Source organism: Eutrigla gurnardus, assembly GCF_963514095.1.
Source record: "Eutrigla gurnardus genome assembly, chromosome: 4".
In the NCBI taxonomy this organism is placed as follows: Eukaryota; Metazoa; Chordata; class Actinopteri; order Perciformes; family Triglidae; genus Eutrigla; species Eutrigla gurnardus.
The window spans coordinates 19,558,704-19,573,103 of record NC_139918.1 but is presented as its reverse complement, the minus strand read 5'-3'; the positions used below and the strand labels follow the sequence as shown (position 1 = coordinate 19,573,103).

At 42.9% G+C, this 14,400-nt stretch overlaps 2 protein-coding genes across 6 annotated transcripts in view; both read right to left on the bottom strand.

The window, feature by feature from the left end:
• LOC311012046 (low-density lipoprotein receptor-related protein 8-like) overlaps window positions 1–14,400 on the bottom strand; it is a 63,260-nt gene that overhangs the window by 30,451 nt on the left and 18,409 nt on the right. For all 3 annotated transcript variants that reach the window (XM_084007333.1, XM_084007335.1, XM_084007334.1), the window contains exons 3-4: window positions 12,340–12,462; window positions 1,312–1,440 (exon numbers count right to left, since the gene is read on the bottom strand). In XM_084007333.1, coding sequence (XP_083863459.1) covers window positions 1,312–1,440; window positions 12,340–12,462 — 252 coding nt within the window. The remainder of the gene's footprint in view (window positions 1–1,311; window positions 1,441–12,339; window positions 12,463–14,400) is intronic.
• LOC311012048 (uncharacterized protein) lies at window positions 3,881–5,356 on the bottom strand. Of its 3 annotated transcripts, none has more exons than XR_014596976.1 (3): window positions 4,866–5,325; window positions 4,316–4,427; window positions 3,881–4,190 (listed from the first exon to the last, which is right to left on the bottom strand). XR_014596976.1 is itself a non-coding variant. In XM_084007338.1 (3 exons), the coding sequence occupies exons 1-3, from the start codon at window positions 4,956–4,958 to the stop codon at window positions 4,047–4,049; spliced, it is 345 nt and encodes a 114-aa protein (XP_083863464.1). In that variant the 5' UTR covers window positions 4,959–5,356; the 3' UTR covers window positions 3,881–4,046. The 3 variants fall into 3 exon arrangements, 1 of the variants encoding a protein (XP_083863464.1); XR_014596977.1 differs by having other exon boundaries at window positions 3,881–4,207; window positions 4,332–4,427; window positions 4,866–5,324; XM_084007338.1 differs by having other exon boundaries at window positions 3,881–4,207; window positions 4,332–4,422; window positions 4,866–5,356.

Genomic DNA, 14,400 nt, shown 5'->3' with positions numbered 1-14,400 from the left:
TAGCGCCGTGCTGTGTTAGTGTTGGAGTCGACTTCTCTCTCCTGGTCACGCTGCGCAGCGTTTACCTCTGGAGGGATTTTGGCCGTTGTGTGGGTGGGCGGCTGCCTGCTGCCCTCCCTCGTGTCGCTGCTGAGAAGCTTAAGACCGCGGCATCAATACAGACATTAGAATGAAAAAAGGATTAGCGCAGGCTAGACTGGGCCTCAATGGGCAGTGCAGTGAAAAGCCATCTAAGCTAAGAGGGCATTAGATCTTAAGTCAATGGAATCACTGCCGCTTGCTTTAGCGGGAGTGTGTGTGGGGGGGGGGGGGCACTTTCAGACAGGGAGTCATCGACAGGCCACTTGGCAGGCTGATCTGACAACAGAACATCTTTTATCACAACAATTAAAAGCAGTGTAACAGGTATTCTTCAAGGCGGACAGGGTTGGAACCTATTCAAGTGAACCAAATTGATTTGGCTTCCTGTCCAGATAAACACTCAAACTCGTCCTTATTCTTAACAAATAAACATGACATTCCTGACAGGAAGCAGATGCCTGAACATCGTTTATATAGGACAATAAGGAGGTGGCTTTTGTTTCTCCCTACATGCCGCCATGTGCCATTTTGCATCTTCAAACACCACACACCCCACAGCTCTGTTGCCTCAATCAATTCTTCCTGACGTGAGAAAGAAAGGGAGGGGAGAGAGTGAGAGGGAGAAGAAGAAGCCAATTCTTCACGGCGCCTTGGAAGTAGGGCAAGGATAGTCCCTGCAGGGGGCGGGGGGTGGGGGGGTAGCACACGGTTGAGTTGTCTGATTGGCTGGGTTAAAGATGATGTCACATTTGGTGGCTATGAGGGCCCTGCAGTGGAAAGGCTAAAGACCGAAGGTTCAAAACGTGATGACAGAAAGCTCCAGATATCACCAGAACGCTGTACATATCTGATCCTCCACACTAAAGATCATTCCACATCAAAGAGGACTTTGTTGTTCAGCTGGCTTAAAACTCAAACCTCACGTCAAATCCTTCTAATTATATAGGGTGCTCCCTACTGCGCTTTAATGTCTAAAGCCTCTGGATGATAAGTGAGATCAGAAAGGATGAAACCCCAGAAAATACAAAAAAAAGGGAGGAATCAGAGTTCTCCTTATACTACTGTGAGCCTCGTTGAGCCATTCACTCATTGCCACCTTTTTGTATTAAAATACCCTCTTGAAGTGTCACAGAATATTTAAGCGAAACCAGCAGAGACCATGTTCTTCCATGTGTTTCTGTGAGGTTACTTCCATTACAGCGAACAACCCGATACTTTAACAAAACTCACCAGATGCACAGTCCTCTTCGTCCGCCCCATTCTCACAATCCTTCTCCCCATCACATCTCCATGACAACGAGACACACTTGTTGGTTGATCCCCCACAGTCAAATTTCTCTGGAGGGCACGTCTGCTTGCCTGTAGGCAGAGATGAAAGAGATAGGGAGATTACAGCAGTGGTTTTATGATCCCATAAAGGCAGGGAAACAAAAAAAAACAAAAAAACAACTGCAAGACATTTCTATCACCCCCACGATGCGGTTAAAACTCATCCAAAACTCCACCACACTGGCCAATTGATTTTACTGTCTGGGCTGTCTCTAAAGAGGCATGCCGAAAGATCATGAAATACAGTGATGCACAGTCGGCTGTAAAGCAAAACAACAAAGCAGCCCCTCCCCCTCCTGCCAATCTGCTCTAGTTGGCACAAGGTATGTTTGATCCAGATTACAGTCATATGAAGCGTGTTGTTAATTATACATCTTTGCTTACAGTGCAGCCTTAAGCCTCCCTGTATAACATCAAGACTATAACAAATTTAATGTAACTTTTTGATCACTTTTTTTTAGATATATACACATGTGGGTATTGTTACAATAATATGTTCAATATTTGGGTTGTTTTGGTCAAGTTAATGTTTGCACAAATACCACTAGGACTGTCAGGAGCTGCAATTTCAATTATTTATCCATAACTTTAATTTTTAATTTTGAACTATTTCCAGCATTTATCTTATTTTTTTTAGCTTTTTCAACCATTTATTATCCATTAATTTTAATAATTTATGTTTCAACTGTTTACCATTACTTTTGCTACATTGCTATAACTAATATTACAATAATTATAGCAAATGATTTGAACTGCATGCATTTTAACTTTAGCTTTTCCCCTTGATAACTCTTTCTTGCATTCTTAATCACTATACAGTCTCCAAGGGTATGACTGACTATGAGGATTTATATTTTCATCAAATTCTATTTTCTTCTTCTTTTTAAAAAAATATCACTTATGAGGTTAGAAGGATCTCTGATGATGATGATGTCACATGCGATGTTAGGTGTGAGCCGAATAGTGAGTAATTTAACCAGACAGACCAGGCCTTTCCAAACAAAGCACATCTGTTCATATGGATATACATTTGTTGGAACATTGCACTCAGAAATTGAATTCCTTTTTATCTGAATAAAATATGCAGTTCGTATTAATTATTAAATGAACAACTGTATATGTTAAGAGAGGGATCTACATCTGCATTTGTGATGCTTTCTATACGGAGTCTAAATGGTTTTAAAGGGGCCCTATTATGCTATTTTTCCACAAGTTAATATAAGTTATTGATGTCTCCAAACCTGGTCTTTGAATTCCTCAACTGGAAAAAAACATTCGGAACATGTATTTCGGAGTGGATCACACTCCTCATTTTCAGCTTTTTTACCCCACTTTTTCAAACGGGTGATTCTGTCGGGGTGTAGCCTTATGCTAATGAGATGACCCCCGACCCCGCTCCTACTGAGGAAGTGGTTGTGTCTCTCCGCCCCGTGCTGTCCGCGTCCAGCTTGTTGCCATGGTTATGGTTCTACGCTACAAACTAACAGCGGTGCAGCCGTACCGCTTCGAACCGGACTCCGACCCAGAACCAGGACCAGCTCCTGTAGAAGTTCTATGCCGCGGATGCAGCAGGACGAACCTGGATGGTTAGTTAACATGTCTGTGTAACGTTTTGGACGGTAACTCAATGTGTGTTAGCGTAGCTAGCGCTAAGCACAATGACGCTCATGCTGCGTTCTTCGCTCTATAAGTAACGTATCTGTGAGCTATTTCGGCAACAATTAATATCGTTAGTAGTGCCGTGTTGTTGACAGTTCACAGTTGCATGTTTTCCAAATGGGGACGCAACATTATATTTAAACGGATGAAAACGGCGTCCTGTATGCGGGCAGTTTGTTTACATCACATTAACGGGATTAAAAACCTGATCCTCTACACATAAAGATATACAAGGAACGGGATTTGGTCAGTATCATGTCGTCCTCCAGAATTATGTGTCGGATTTTGAATCATAGGCTGTGTGCTGTGTTTTATAACGTGATTGTGCTCCATCTCAACATTACGTGCCAAACTTACTGTTACAAAATTCAAACATGAGGTTTACACCTCAGCTTGTCAGCAAAGTCAGTCAGGTTACCATATTAACAAGATTTGTTGTTGAAATGCTCAAATTCTGTACTATATTCATCTAGGTGACTAAGTGGGCCTTCAGACACAGAACATGTCTACTGCATGGAGACACCACGGGTAATGTTACTGTCTGTTACACCAAGTTGTCTGTTGAGATTATTATTCACAAAACATGACGACTATCATGATTCACACTAGGTAAGAAGACGGATGCAGCAGCTGGAGAAGGAAGAGGCTTGCATGGTGGAACATCCTGGTTGGAACCGTCTGTCTGAATGTTCTCTCTCCAAAACGCATGAAATATATATACACAGCTGGTTATGGTGCTTTACACGTAAGAGGAATACAGCAGTCAGTTGTTTGTTTATCAATTGTGTTTTATAAAAAATAAAACCCTCTATGCAACATATTATGCAGTCTTCCTGACCATTACTTCAGTAATATTAACCATGACACATTTTACAATTACTGTAAAGACTTTATTGTCAAATTAATCAGCAGTTGAAGTTCACAGTTATCTCAGAACACAAACGCAAACTGTTTGTGGCCGACTCTGCAGGGTCATATCAAGCTCTTCTGAAGTCAAGGAAGAGCTGCCCTCCAAAGTATCCTCCTCCTCTACCGGGTCCAGGCGAGCTCTCTTTGATGGTCTCCTTATTGGAGTGGTTGTGAAACAGGTCTGGAACCATCGCTGTGCCAACACCAAAGTCCTTGCAGGACACAGTAGCTGTAACAGAGTTGTATGGAGGAATGAAACCCATGATATCACATAATAGAAATACACATCTGCACGACTACTAGTAGTTGCTGTTAAACCTGATCTCAAGTAGGCTACATGTCGGGCTACACACCTTTACTTGGGTAAGGAGCCTGTAGTCCTCCTAGACAGGTGACTGCCAACAGTAGCTGTGGTGGGTCGGTGTGGGACGCTGATGTGAGCTGCTGCTCTGTAAGCAGACAGACAGTCAGACAGACAGTCAGAGTTTACCACTACATCTGAAATGTGGAACACGTTACTATTTCACTATAACTGATGTGGTGACGCACCAATAGCTCGTAAAATCCCTTCGTTAGCGGTGCAAAAACAAACGTTTGGTGACGTCGTCTTTGCATCGGCGTGTATAAACAAACACAGATCAGCTGCTCTTGCTGCCGCATTCGAGCTACAACACGTTCCCAAGCAGCTGATGTCTAGCGTTATTTTACAGGTTTGGGCCCCCGCAGTACTACGTATCGTTAACGGTCCTCAATATCAATACAATGGAAGCTTTTAACGCAACACGCCAATGCTAACTTTAGCGCAACACGCCAATGCTAACACACCAATGCTAAGAAAGCAACGGTAAACTGTAACACGGCATATTACATAATATTTATAAACTTACCGCTTCTGTGTCTGTGGTTGGCTCTCGGACTGTCGGTACTGATCCAAACTTTAGCCTCAGGTTAGAGGTATATCCTGAGCTGTAGCGACCCATGTTGTCAGAGCTCCTGTCGGTGAAGTGCGTCGCACACACAAACACACATTTACGGACGCGTGTGCGCACATTTCCATCGTAGATGCTCCGACGATGCCAGTAAATATCAGCAGTTGGACTGCCAACTCGCTTTCCGTTGATTTTGGCATTTTGGTTCACTGGTTTGTATGTACATCACACTGACAGCCAACAGGTATGGGGATTATGTGGGCGGGACCACACAGGTGGAGCGATTCTAATGAGCCGAGATGACCCATATAAGGCACAGGAAAATTCGGTGCTGACGTCATTTAGTGGACATTCTGCATACCGTTCTTTTATCGGGAGGATTTCTTTCAAACTGAGAAAGTGAAACAGGGAGATGGTGGTCTTTTCTGATACTGTGGGGACTTATTGACACCCCAGGGACCCTTTTTAGGGTTGAAAAACATGGAAAAGTCGATTTTTCATAATAGGGCCCCTTTAACATGAATGTGCATTTAAGTTCCCCCTGGTAAACAATGACAGTATGCTCACACTGGCTGATGCAGTAAATTACATATATATATATAATATGTGTGTGTGTGTGTGTGTGTGTGTGTGTGTGTGTGTGTGTGTGTGTGTGTGTGTGTGTGTGTGTGTGTGTGTGTGTGTGTGTTGCAGTAGAGAACACTCGGGCTCAGAGAACATTGTATTACTTTGTTTGTCCAGGAGTGACTTTTACCTACAATCATGTTTCAGTATTACGTCGGTGAACGAAAGCTTACTGTAATCCACACATTGACACTTCACGTTCTTGACAGCTGCATCAAACTACAACACTCTGTGTCAAAATGCCCTAAAGTGAGCAGAACAGCCAGCTAGTAAGAAATAAGTGGCCTGATCAAGCAGACAACTTCTTCCTCTTGCTGGCTCTGGCTTTCATTTTACCCATGGCATATGACAATGAGTCATGCGATAGTTTTTTTCATCCGATTTCATGCGTACGGAAGTTTGGAAAGAATATAACCAAAGCGAGTTAAGATGTGTGAGAGTCTTTGATGTTGTCAGTGGTACATTCCATTCTTCATGCATCCAACAGAAACAACGATATGTTTTTTCTTTCCAAACACAGCTGTCGGGTGTCGAGTGAGCAAACGAGCCTAATGAAGACTGAAGAAACAAAATCATGAAGGAACGATTACCTAACGTGAATGATCACAGCTGAGTCTCAAAAAACAACACAAAGACAGGCTGGCTGGTCAGGGAGGCAAAGCAGGAAACACTTCTTAGAAATGTGCGAGATGAAAGAGGCGAGGAGGTGGAATCTCTGAGAGCGATAACACGGTGCCTGAACGAATTCAAACTAACAGGTCTAAAGAGGACCTGACGGAAAAAACACGAATCTCACTGAGGAAATGAATGAAAGGACGGCAGAGAGAGAGAAGAGAAATGCAGAGGACGGCTTCGGAGACACGTCGGGAGCGAGATGCTGTTTGAATGAGGGGGGAGGATGAAGAGAGAAACTGCTGCTTGACCTTTCAGGTTCTTATCCTGAAGCCAAATCAAAGCCAAGCGAACAGAGAAGAAGGAGAAGAGGCAGCCAGAGTGAAGACTCACGCAGAATCTGAATCCCCGTCCTTTAAATGAAGACTCTTTAATGAGCCATGAGCTCCGTTCCTCCTAAATCCAAACAAAACGACGACAAAGCAGCGCTATCAGACCCTCACGACAGCTATTGATTAGTGACACCTCAGATTTTAAGAAAGATGTAGGTAATGGAGGTTTTTTTTTCTTTGCTTGAGAAAGGGGCGACATAATAACAGCCAATTACTCACAGACAAACTGACTGCCAGGCTGTTGTTTACCGCCGAAGTGAAAAACGAGGATTCATCTCCACCGTGGCGTTTTGGCAGAAAGATCCGTTTAGAATTCACCACCTTTTTTTTTTTTTACGAGACCTACGGCGGAGTGTGTTTAATAGCGTTACTTTTCCATTTGATCATCGCGATTGACCTCGTTATTGCCGACAGCCTTACCTCCGCTCGGCTTTTTAGCGAAGACGTGTAAAAAGTCTAATTTGTCAGTTGTCACCAGGCATGTGATATAATACGGTGATAAAGGAAAGCCTAATAAGTGCTCTGCAGCTGAGAAACGGATGAAATGAACTGCGGCTTCATGACGAATGTAACGACACAAGTTTCCTGAAGTACTCATTTGATTGTGATGCATCTTACAGCCTGTTCATACATTATTAGTTATCTGTATCCTGATGACTCACCAACCTATTTTTTTTTAGTAATCTTCACCTTCTATAGCAACTGGAACAATGAATGAATACAGGCCATGTGCTCAGCTATTTGGGTCTGTGTGCTCGGTGGACGCCAACGTCCCGGTTCTAGCGTTGAATGAGATAAATCTGCTTCTCTGCTTCATGGCGAAAAAAAGGCACAAAGCGCTCCAATAACATGAGTCATACTCCGATTCCCTGCTTCATTAAACAGAGTTAACATGGTCATGTCCTCTCTTCTAAATTATAGATCTGCTACAACGGAGAACACTAGCTGCTTGCAAGCCACAAGATGGGAAATTGTTATTTTCAGCCAAGTGCTTGAGCAAGTAATGCAGTGTGGCATGCATCTCCACTTAATATCGTGTCCTGCACCTGAGCTCCTCCGGATGTGACAGCTGAATAAAGCCAGACTAATATTGGCAGGTTTCTTTTGGTTTCACACACCAGCGGACTCTGGGCAATGGGTACAGGCTGGACCGGTTGCCAGTTTATCACAGCGCTCACCATCATTCACATAGTATAGCCAAGTTAGTGGATTTTAACCCACCTCTCTTGCTGTTAATAGACAGAATTAAGCACTGAGCTTTTCTTCTTTTTAATTCATATTTATTATTTAGGATTTCATTTTCATGAGGTCACATGCTGCGATCGATATCGACCAATCAACTATTAGTAGACAATACATCATCAACTATGACAACATTATTTTGTTCTCGCTCTCAAATGTGAGGATTCAACTTTTGGGATTATTGCAAAACATTTTAAATGCTAGCTTCTCCAAAACACATTGGAAATCGGCACACAGAGAAAAAGAATCATCAAATGCTGAAATTTTATTTTCAACTTAATAGACAACTATTTTTTCTGAGGCAGAACACCAAACTGAACCTCGGGTGCAGGTGAAGGGCAACAGTTTCCTCTTAATAATTATTAAATTAAGATTTGTGTGAAAAAGAAAATAACTCTAACTGTCAGAACCACGCTGGACGAAAGATTTATCAATAATAGAGTGAGTTTTACCAACATAGTAACTTGCAAAAGATCCAGATTTTGAAGGCAAACCTACTTTTGTAAACAATTTCAACGATCCACACGGAGGAGACAGAAGAGTGAAAGAAAAAGACTTCTCCATTACAGAGTCAATAAAAAGCTCCCCCAGAAAAAGATCAACAAAGAGGTTCATTGGAGGAAATTTAACAAAACCCCTTTGAGAAAAAATATCTATAATACACTACACATACCGCTAAAACATTTAAAGCGCGAAAGTAAAAGAAATCTATATTTTTCCCACATTTTGTGCACCAGTTCAGGGTTCTGTCCTCACATAATGAAAGGCTCCTTGAGAAAGATGGAAAACACTGAAGTTCCCTCATGCCTGTCAACTTCTAGAAATGAATTGAAAAGCAGACTGATGCGCAGAACGGAGCTGAACTTGAGCAATTTAGTCCACCCCTGCACTCTATTGTTAAATCCTTAAAAAGGGGGACGAAGAGCACACAAAAATGTCCCCCGCGATGGCTAGGGAGCGGAGAAGCTGCTGCACAGCTGTCTGCAGTGGCCCACTTCCATGATTACACATTAATCTAATGCAAAAACCATGAGCTCTGGAGCTTCACATGCTTCTCCAAAGAGTCATTCATTTTTCAGGGTTCGCTCAGTGTGGCCCGAATTTGAATTCTTAATAAAGCAGTGTAACGCTACTCCAGCGTGTAATTGGGAATCCACTCAGTGAGCCAGAACGATCGTGGCACAGATGTCTGCAGCAGCGAGTCCACGACGCCTTAGCAGAGACGGTTTGTGCAGTACCTGTGTGTATGTGTGGGTGCTTGTGCACATGTGGAACCGAAGCAGACAGAAAGTACAGAGGAGTTGGGGGGCGAATTGTATGAAAAATCAAGATGAGCGCTTGTCTGCATGTGAGAGCGCAGCGTTATCAGGCTATAGCATAACTGGAGCATGATGCATTAAGGTGCATGCTGTGCTATACGCAATTAACCCGTGTACTGTAAACCCACTCGTGCAGTCCCTGGCCCCCGCTCTTTACATAATGGCACATTTCTATATCTCTATCACGTTAAAGACCATGTGAAATTCTGCCTTTTCCCTCCACTGTTAAGACAGTAAAACTATCCCCACTCTGGCAAAGTTTAATTGATATGAAACTTTGAAGTGTTGCATGGGATTTGGGTGTTAAGCAAAATGCTGATGGCATTTTAGACTGGATACGCTAAATGTCCGTTTTCTGCTTCTTCAGTCTAATCAGAAAAATATAGCGGATCCAGAGGTTTTCCCTGACAGATGTACAGTTCTCATTACGGCTTTGTAATCTCACTAAGAGGCTGGCACAAGCAGGTGAAGCAAGTCAATAAGAGAGCCCTCCACGAGTACGTTGGTTGCTACTGCATACATATTTGCACAAAGTCCATCCTCAAGTCTCTTTTGTCTTAAGTGTCATTATGGCACAGTTGGATCCACTCGAACAGAAGGATCGCTGTGCTGAAGTGGATCTCACTAGCAGTCCCTCTCATCGGGATACAGCCTGGATCTGACGCTCCTCGTCTGGAACACATAATGAGGAGGGCTGCACCGCGGTGAGGAGAACTGGTATCGTTTGACTTTTGGGAGGAAGGAGGAGGAGGACATGAATGTTTCCATTTTGCCAACAGCACAGTAAAAGAGAATATATATCCCTCTACGACTAAAAATATACTTTAAAGCTGCATCATCATAAAAATATATCCCTAATATTATTATTATTTATTTGTTTTACAGAAAAAACAGATTCTCAGTGTTCAGAAGTTTTACATCAAGTTAATACATAAGGGATTTCCATATAAATGGCTTTCTTCTCGGCCCAGATCTACAGCTCTTTATTCTGCAGCCAAGAGATGAATCTTTCCTTCATTTATCTTTAATTGGATTTCCAATATAAACTTGTTATCCTTCAGAGGTCCCTTTATGTCTGCCTCCTCGCACTCAACTTTCTGGGGGTGACATCAGAAGCTTTGCTCGTCTGCTACATTATTCATCCGACAGACCCACACATCCACAGCCAATAAAAATGGACCAAAACAAGAAGGAAAGATTGATTTGTTCAGTTTTTTCCTTGATTCGTTTCCCATACCGTTTCGCGCAATTAAATCCCCTCCCACTATAACGTTTGGAAAAAAAAAGAGTTTAAAGATCAAAGCATGTTAATTGTGGGTAGAAGAAAAATCTCATCTCAAACAGGTTACACAACATCACCGATATCGTTCACCAACGTCCACCATCCTGTGTTTAAGTCATTCTTGGAGAGTTCTCCTCTTAAGGTCTCCTGGTTGTAACAGTTGAATGAATCAGCTTTCGGAGTTGACTGTGTGAACCTGTGTGGGCAGACAAGTCCTGTATCCCAGCATGCATTTTGCCAAAAACGTCTTCTGATCCGTTTTATCATACTTTTTGTTATTATTCCTCCTCCTCCTCATTTTGTGACTTTTTTGCTGGATAAGTGCTGTATAAATAAAGATTATTAGTAGTATTAAATATTAATAGTATTTAGCAATATTTCAAAGATGTGTTTCTCGAGGTCTCAGAACAAAATCAAAAATATTTATTGCTGCCAGGCTTTGGCAAGTCACAATTCTTTTGTTTAATTGGCATTTAATGTGTAAATGTTAAAGTGCTGCTTTTTTTTGTACTTCTGGTTCTTCATACTGTATCTGCAGATCTCACCACACCTAAAAACAAATAGAGCCAGCATTGTATTGATTTATTGGACATAATGTGCATCAGCAGGGAGGATAACATTTTCCTGATGAAGATCTGGCTGTAATGTCTGTTCAACACATTTCGAGAGCAAGACATTTTATTTATCAGTGCAGTACTTTTAGCTCCACCTTATATCTGAAACCCCTCGAAAGAGAAGCAAGCAGCATGGCAGAAAAGAAAATGAACATAGTATATATATATATATATATATATATATATATATATATATAAAAAAGCAAGAAAATAATTAATAATTGGTTGGAGCCACCCACACTTGGACGTCAGCTCACCCCCACTAACCCCCATCACGGCCTGCGTGGGGGCGGGTAGACTGGCACGGACAATAAGTGAGCCAGCCAGCGCTCCTCGGCTCTTACAGCTTGGCAGAGACGTAATCGAGGCCTTTCTATGCACTCTCCACCAGACAGCATTGAGTATTGAAGTGTGTGGGCGAGAGGAAGAAGACGAGGCGGCTGAACGGCTCCTGGAGCTGATATAACAGGGAGGACAGTAGCAACCTGAATACAGGTTCTAGAGTTGCATTCAATTAAACGTACTCCAGATGAAACACGCAAACTGACACAAAACAAACGTGATCGACTGTACATCCCACTGTGCCGCTCAGATGCTCCCGTTGGGATGAAAACACCGATTCAGAGACAGAGAGATTCCAGTTTCATACAACGTGGTTCATATTTTTTATAGTTTTGTGCATGATTTCCATAAATGAGAACATGAAGTTGGTTGCAACGCCTTTGGTAACAGTGACATAGCTAAAAAGACGCCAGATGGGAAAGACGACACACAAGACAAGACTGGCAATCATGCAGGATTCAGCCAGATGTATTAGAAAGAAAAAGTGAAGGGGAGAAGTATGATTATTATCTAAACCATCTGTTTTAAATATCTTTCCCAATGTATACCAGTGCATCTTGAACCTCACTACTAACTGTGCAGTTACTTATTGAATTTACAGCTCCTTTTCATTTTAACCTCCAAATAAAACTATCTAGTGCTTTACTTGTGACATTCTAACATGAGGAGATGAGGAAATAGACCTATGCAGTATAGACAAAAGACTGAAACAATAAAAATGATCTTACGTTGGAGAATCATGCTTTTCCTAACATGTAACAACCCCTTACTGACACCTCACAAGCTCTGGTGCCAGCCATGCCCCTCATTTTAGGAACCGCCACTTTGAATAATGTAGGAAAAAACCCTTTGGCTTGTTTACAACTGCTCGTGTTTCTTGCCCCAATAGACGTCGTTGTAGTAGCTACTTTGCAGAGAGCATAACACAACTGCAAAACTTGAAGCAGACTGGAAGCATCCTTTAAAAGACGTCCTTGACATGAGCAGCCGAATGGTTCCACTTACTGCAGGTCTCCTCGGCCTCATCGGAGCCGTCGGGACACTCCGGCTCCCCGTCGCATCGCCACCGTCCCGGGACGCACTGGCCATTCAAGCAGGCGAACTCTGCGGGGGCACACGTCTTCCTGGCTGCTCAGAGAAAGAGAGAAACACAGACGGGGAACAACAGTTAGAGTAGGAAGAGCGGAGACAATATAACAGTGTGCGAGCGCGGCCATTCTGCTCACATCATCCGAATCCCAGCAATCATCCCTCTCATCAGGAGGAGATCAGGCTCATCGCCTCACATTACTCCTCAGCAGCATTCTCATTAATTATCTCCACTTTCCCCATTTTCTTGACTCTTATTCATTGCTGCCCCCCCCCCCCCCCTCCCCCTTCCCTTCCCTTCATCTGCTCCAAAAGTCTAATCTCTCCTTCAGGTTTTTCCATCACAGAGCAGCAAAATGGATGCCAGTTGATGAGCACCGCAAGCTCAAGGAGGTTAAAAGCCTTTTTACCTCCCAAACCTGTTTACTACAGAAAGCTACACGCCAGCAAAGCCACGGGCTGATCAACATGTCATGAGTGCAGAGAATTGGAAATGAAGAAAAAACACACGCCCGGAAAAAGAGCCGGTTTAAGCAGTAAGACGGAAACCGAGAGTGTTGAAAACTTTCACGTCGCAGCCCAGAGCTCATCACGGCTGCTACTGGAATCATGCTAACCCACCGTGTTCAAAGAGAAACACACACACACACACACACACACAAATTAACTCTGCAGGAACTCGGCTGTCAGCTCGGCCAGTGAGCCAGAAGCAGACAGAGGTCAGAGCCACTCAATTTCCTCATGTGTGTCTGCGGTACGGTCTAATAACTGATTGGCTAAAAGGCCCTGAGCTCAGCTCTGTGGGCTGGTGTTTGCAACGCAGCCACAAAAGTTCCTAAACTCGCCCCATCTCAGCTCCGACGCTGTAAATTAGATACAGCGTTTAAAGATGTGCAGGGAGCTTAAGCCCAGCTGAGGGGCTGTAAGAAAAAAAAGAGCAGGCGGTGATTTTTCAAGTCTGTCTTTGCCGTGTTCACACTAATCCAACCCTTCCCTCACTTTTCCAACTCTTGCTCGACCTCGGTATCAAACGGCAACAAAGAGTCCGTTTGAATTACAAATGCAAGCTGTATACAACGACAGAACCTTAAAAGTGCATGCAAGTCATTCCGTATAAACTAATAGTAAGTACTAATGATAGAAGAGCAAGACGTTATAACTTTGACAGAAAGAGACTTGGGTTCAGCTGTTACAACAGGCTGCTAAAACCATAGTTTTAAAAATATGTCTCTCAATTCTGCAATCAATTGCACATGATTGCAACTTGATTGTCTTACCTGTACTACCTCTATGAGCATGTGATATTTCTATCGACACATAGAAACTCATCACTCATCTCAAGTTATGACGGCTCATTTCAGCGAGTCAATCAAAGAGTAAACCTGTAAAAAATAGTCAGGAAGGAAAGTGGGATTTTGAGTGGTGAAGGCCTCGTATCTCCCTTCCGTCTTTCCTCTGGTCGTCGTTCAACGCACATAAAACCCAGCTGAAATTTAACTCTCACATTTACAGTATGGGCCACTTATGCGTTACGATGCGGTTGTAATTCTTTTTTATTCATTTCAGCAAAGCCTGCCACTGAAAAGCACTCATATTAGAAACTGCTCGTCTCAAAAGTCTAAATCTTGTTTAATTGCCCCGTTCTTAATAATCTCCCGTGTCAGAGTGCCAAAGTCAAACCGATAACGGCTCGTCCTCCGCTTGTTGACACTATGAAGAGAAATGATGAAACGTCTAATAGAGTCGCTCTAATAGGACGTGTGTTTACGCCGTAAATATCGTTTGAGTCTGTGAGCGCAAATCGGTGACCCTCGTTTCATTTCACTTCAAAAAGATTTAAATTAACATCCCTCCCTCGCCGTTTCTGCTAAATGTAATGACCTGACCCCATTAAGCTACTGAGACAAACACCCCCTTTGTTCCTTCAGGCCTCTCCCTTCTCTAAACCCAGAGCCTCGAAAGTTTGTCACCGAAGAA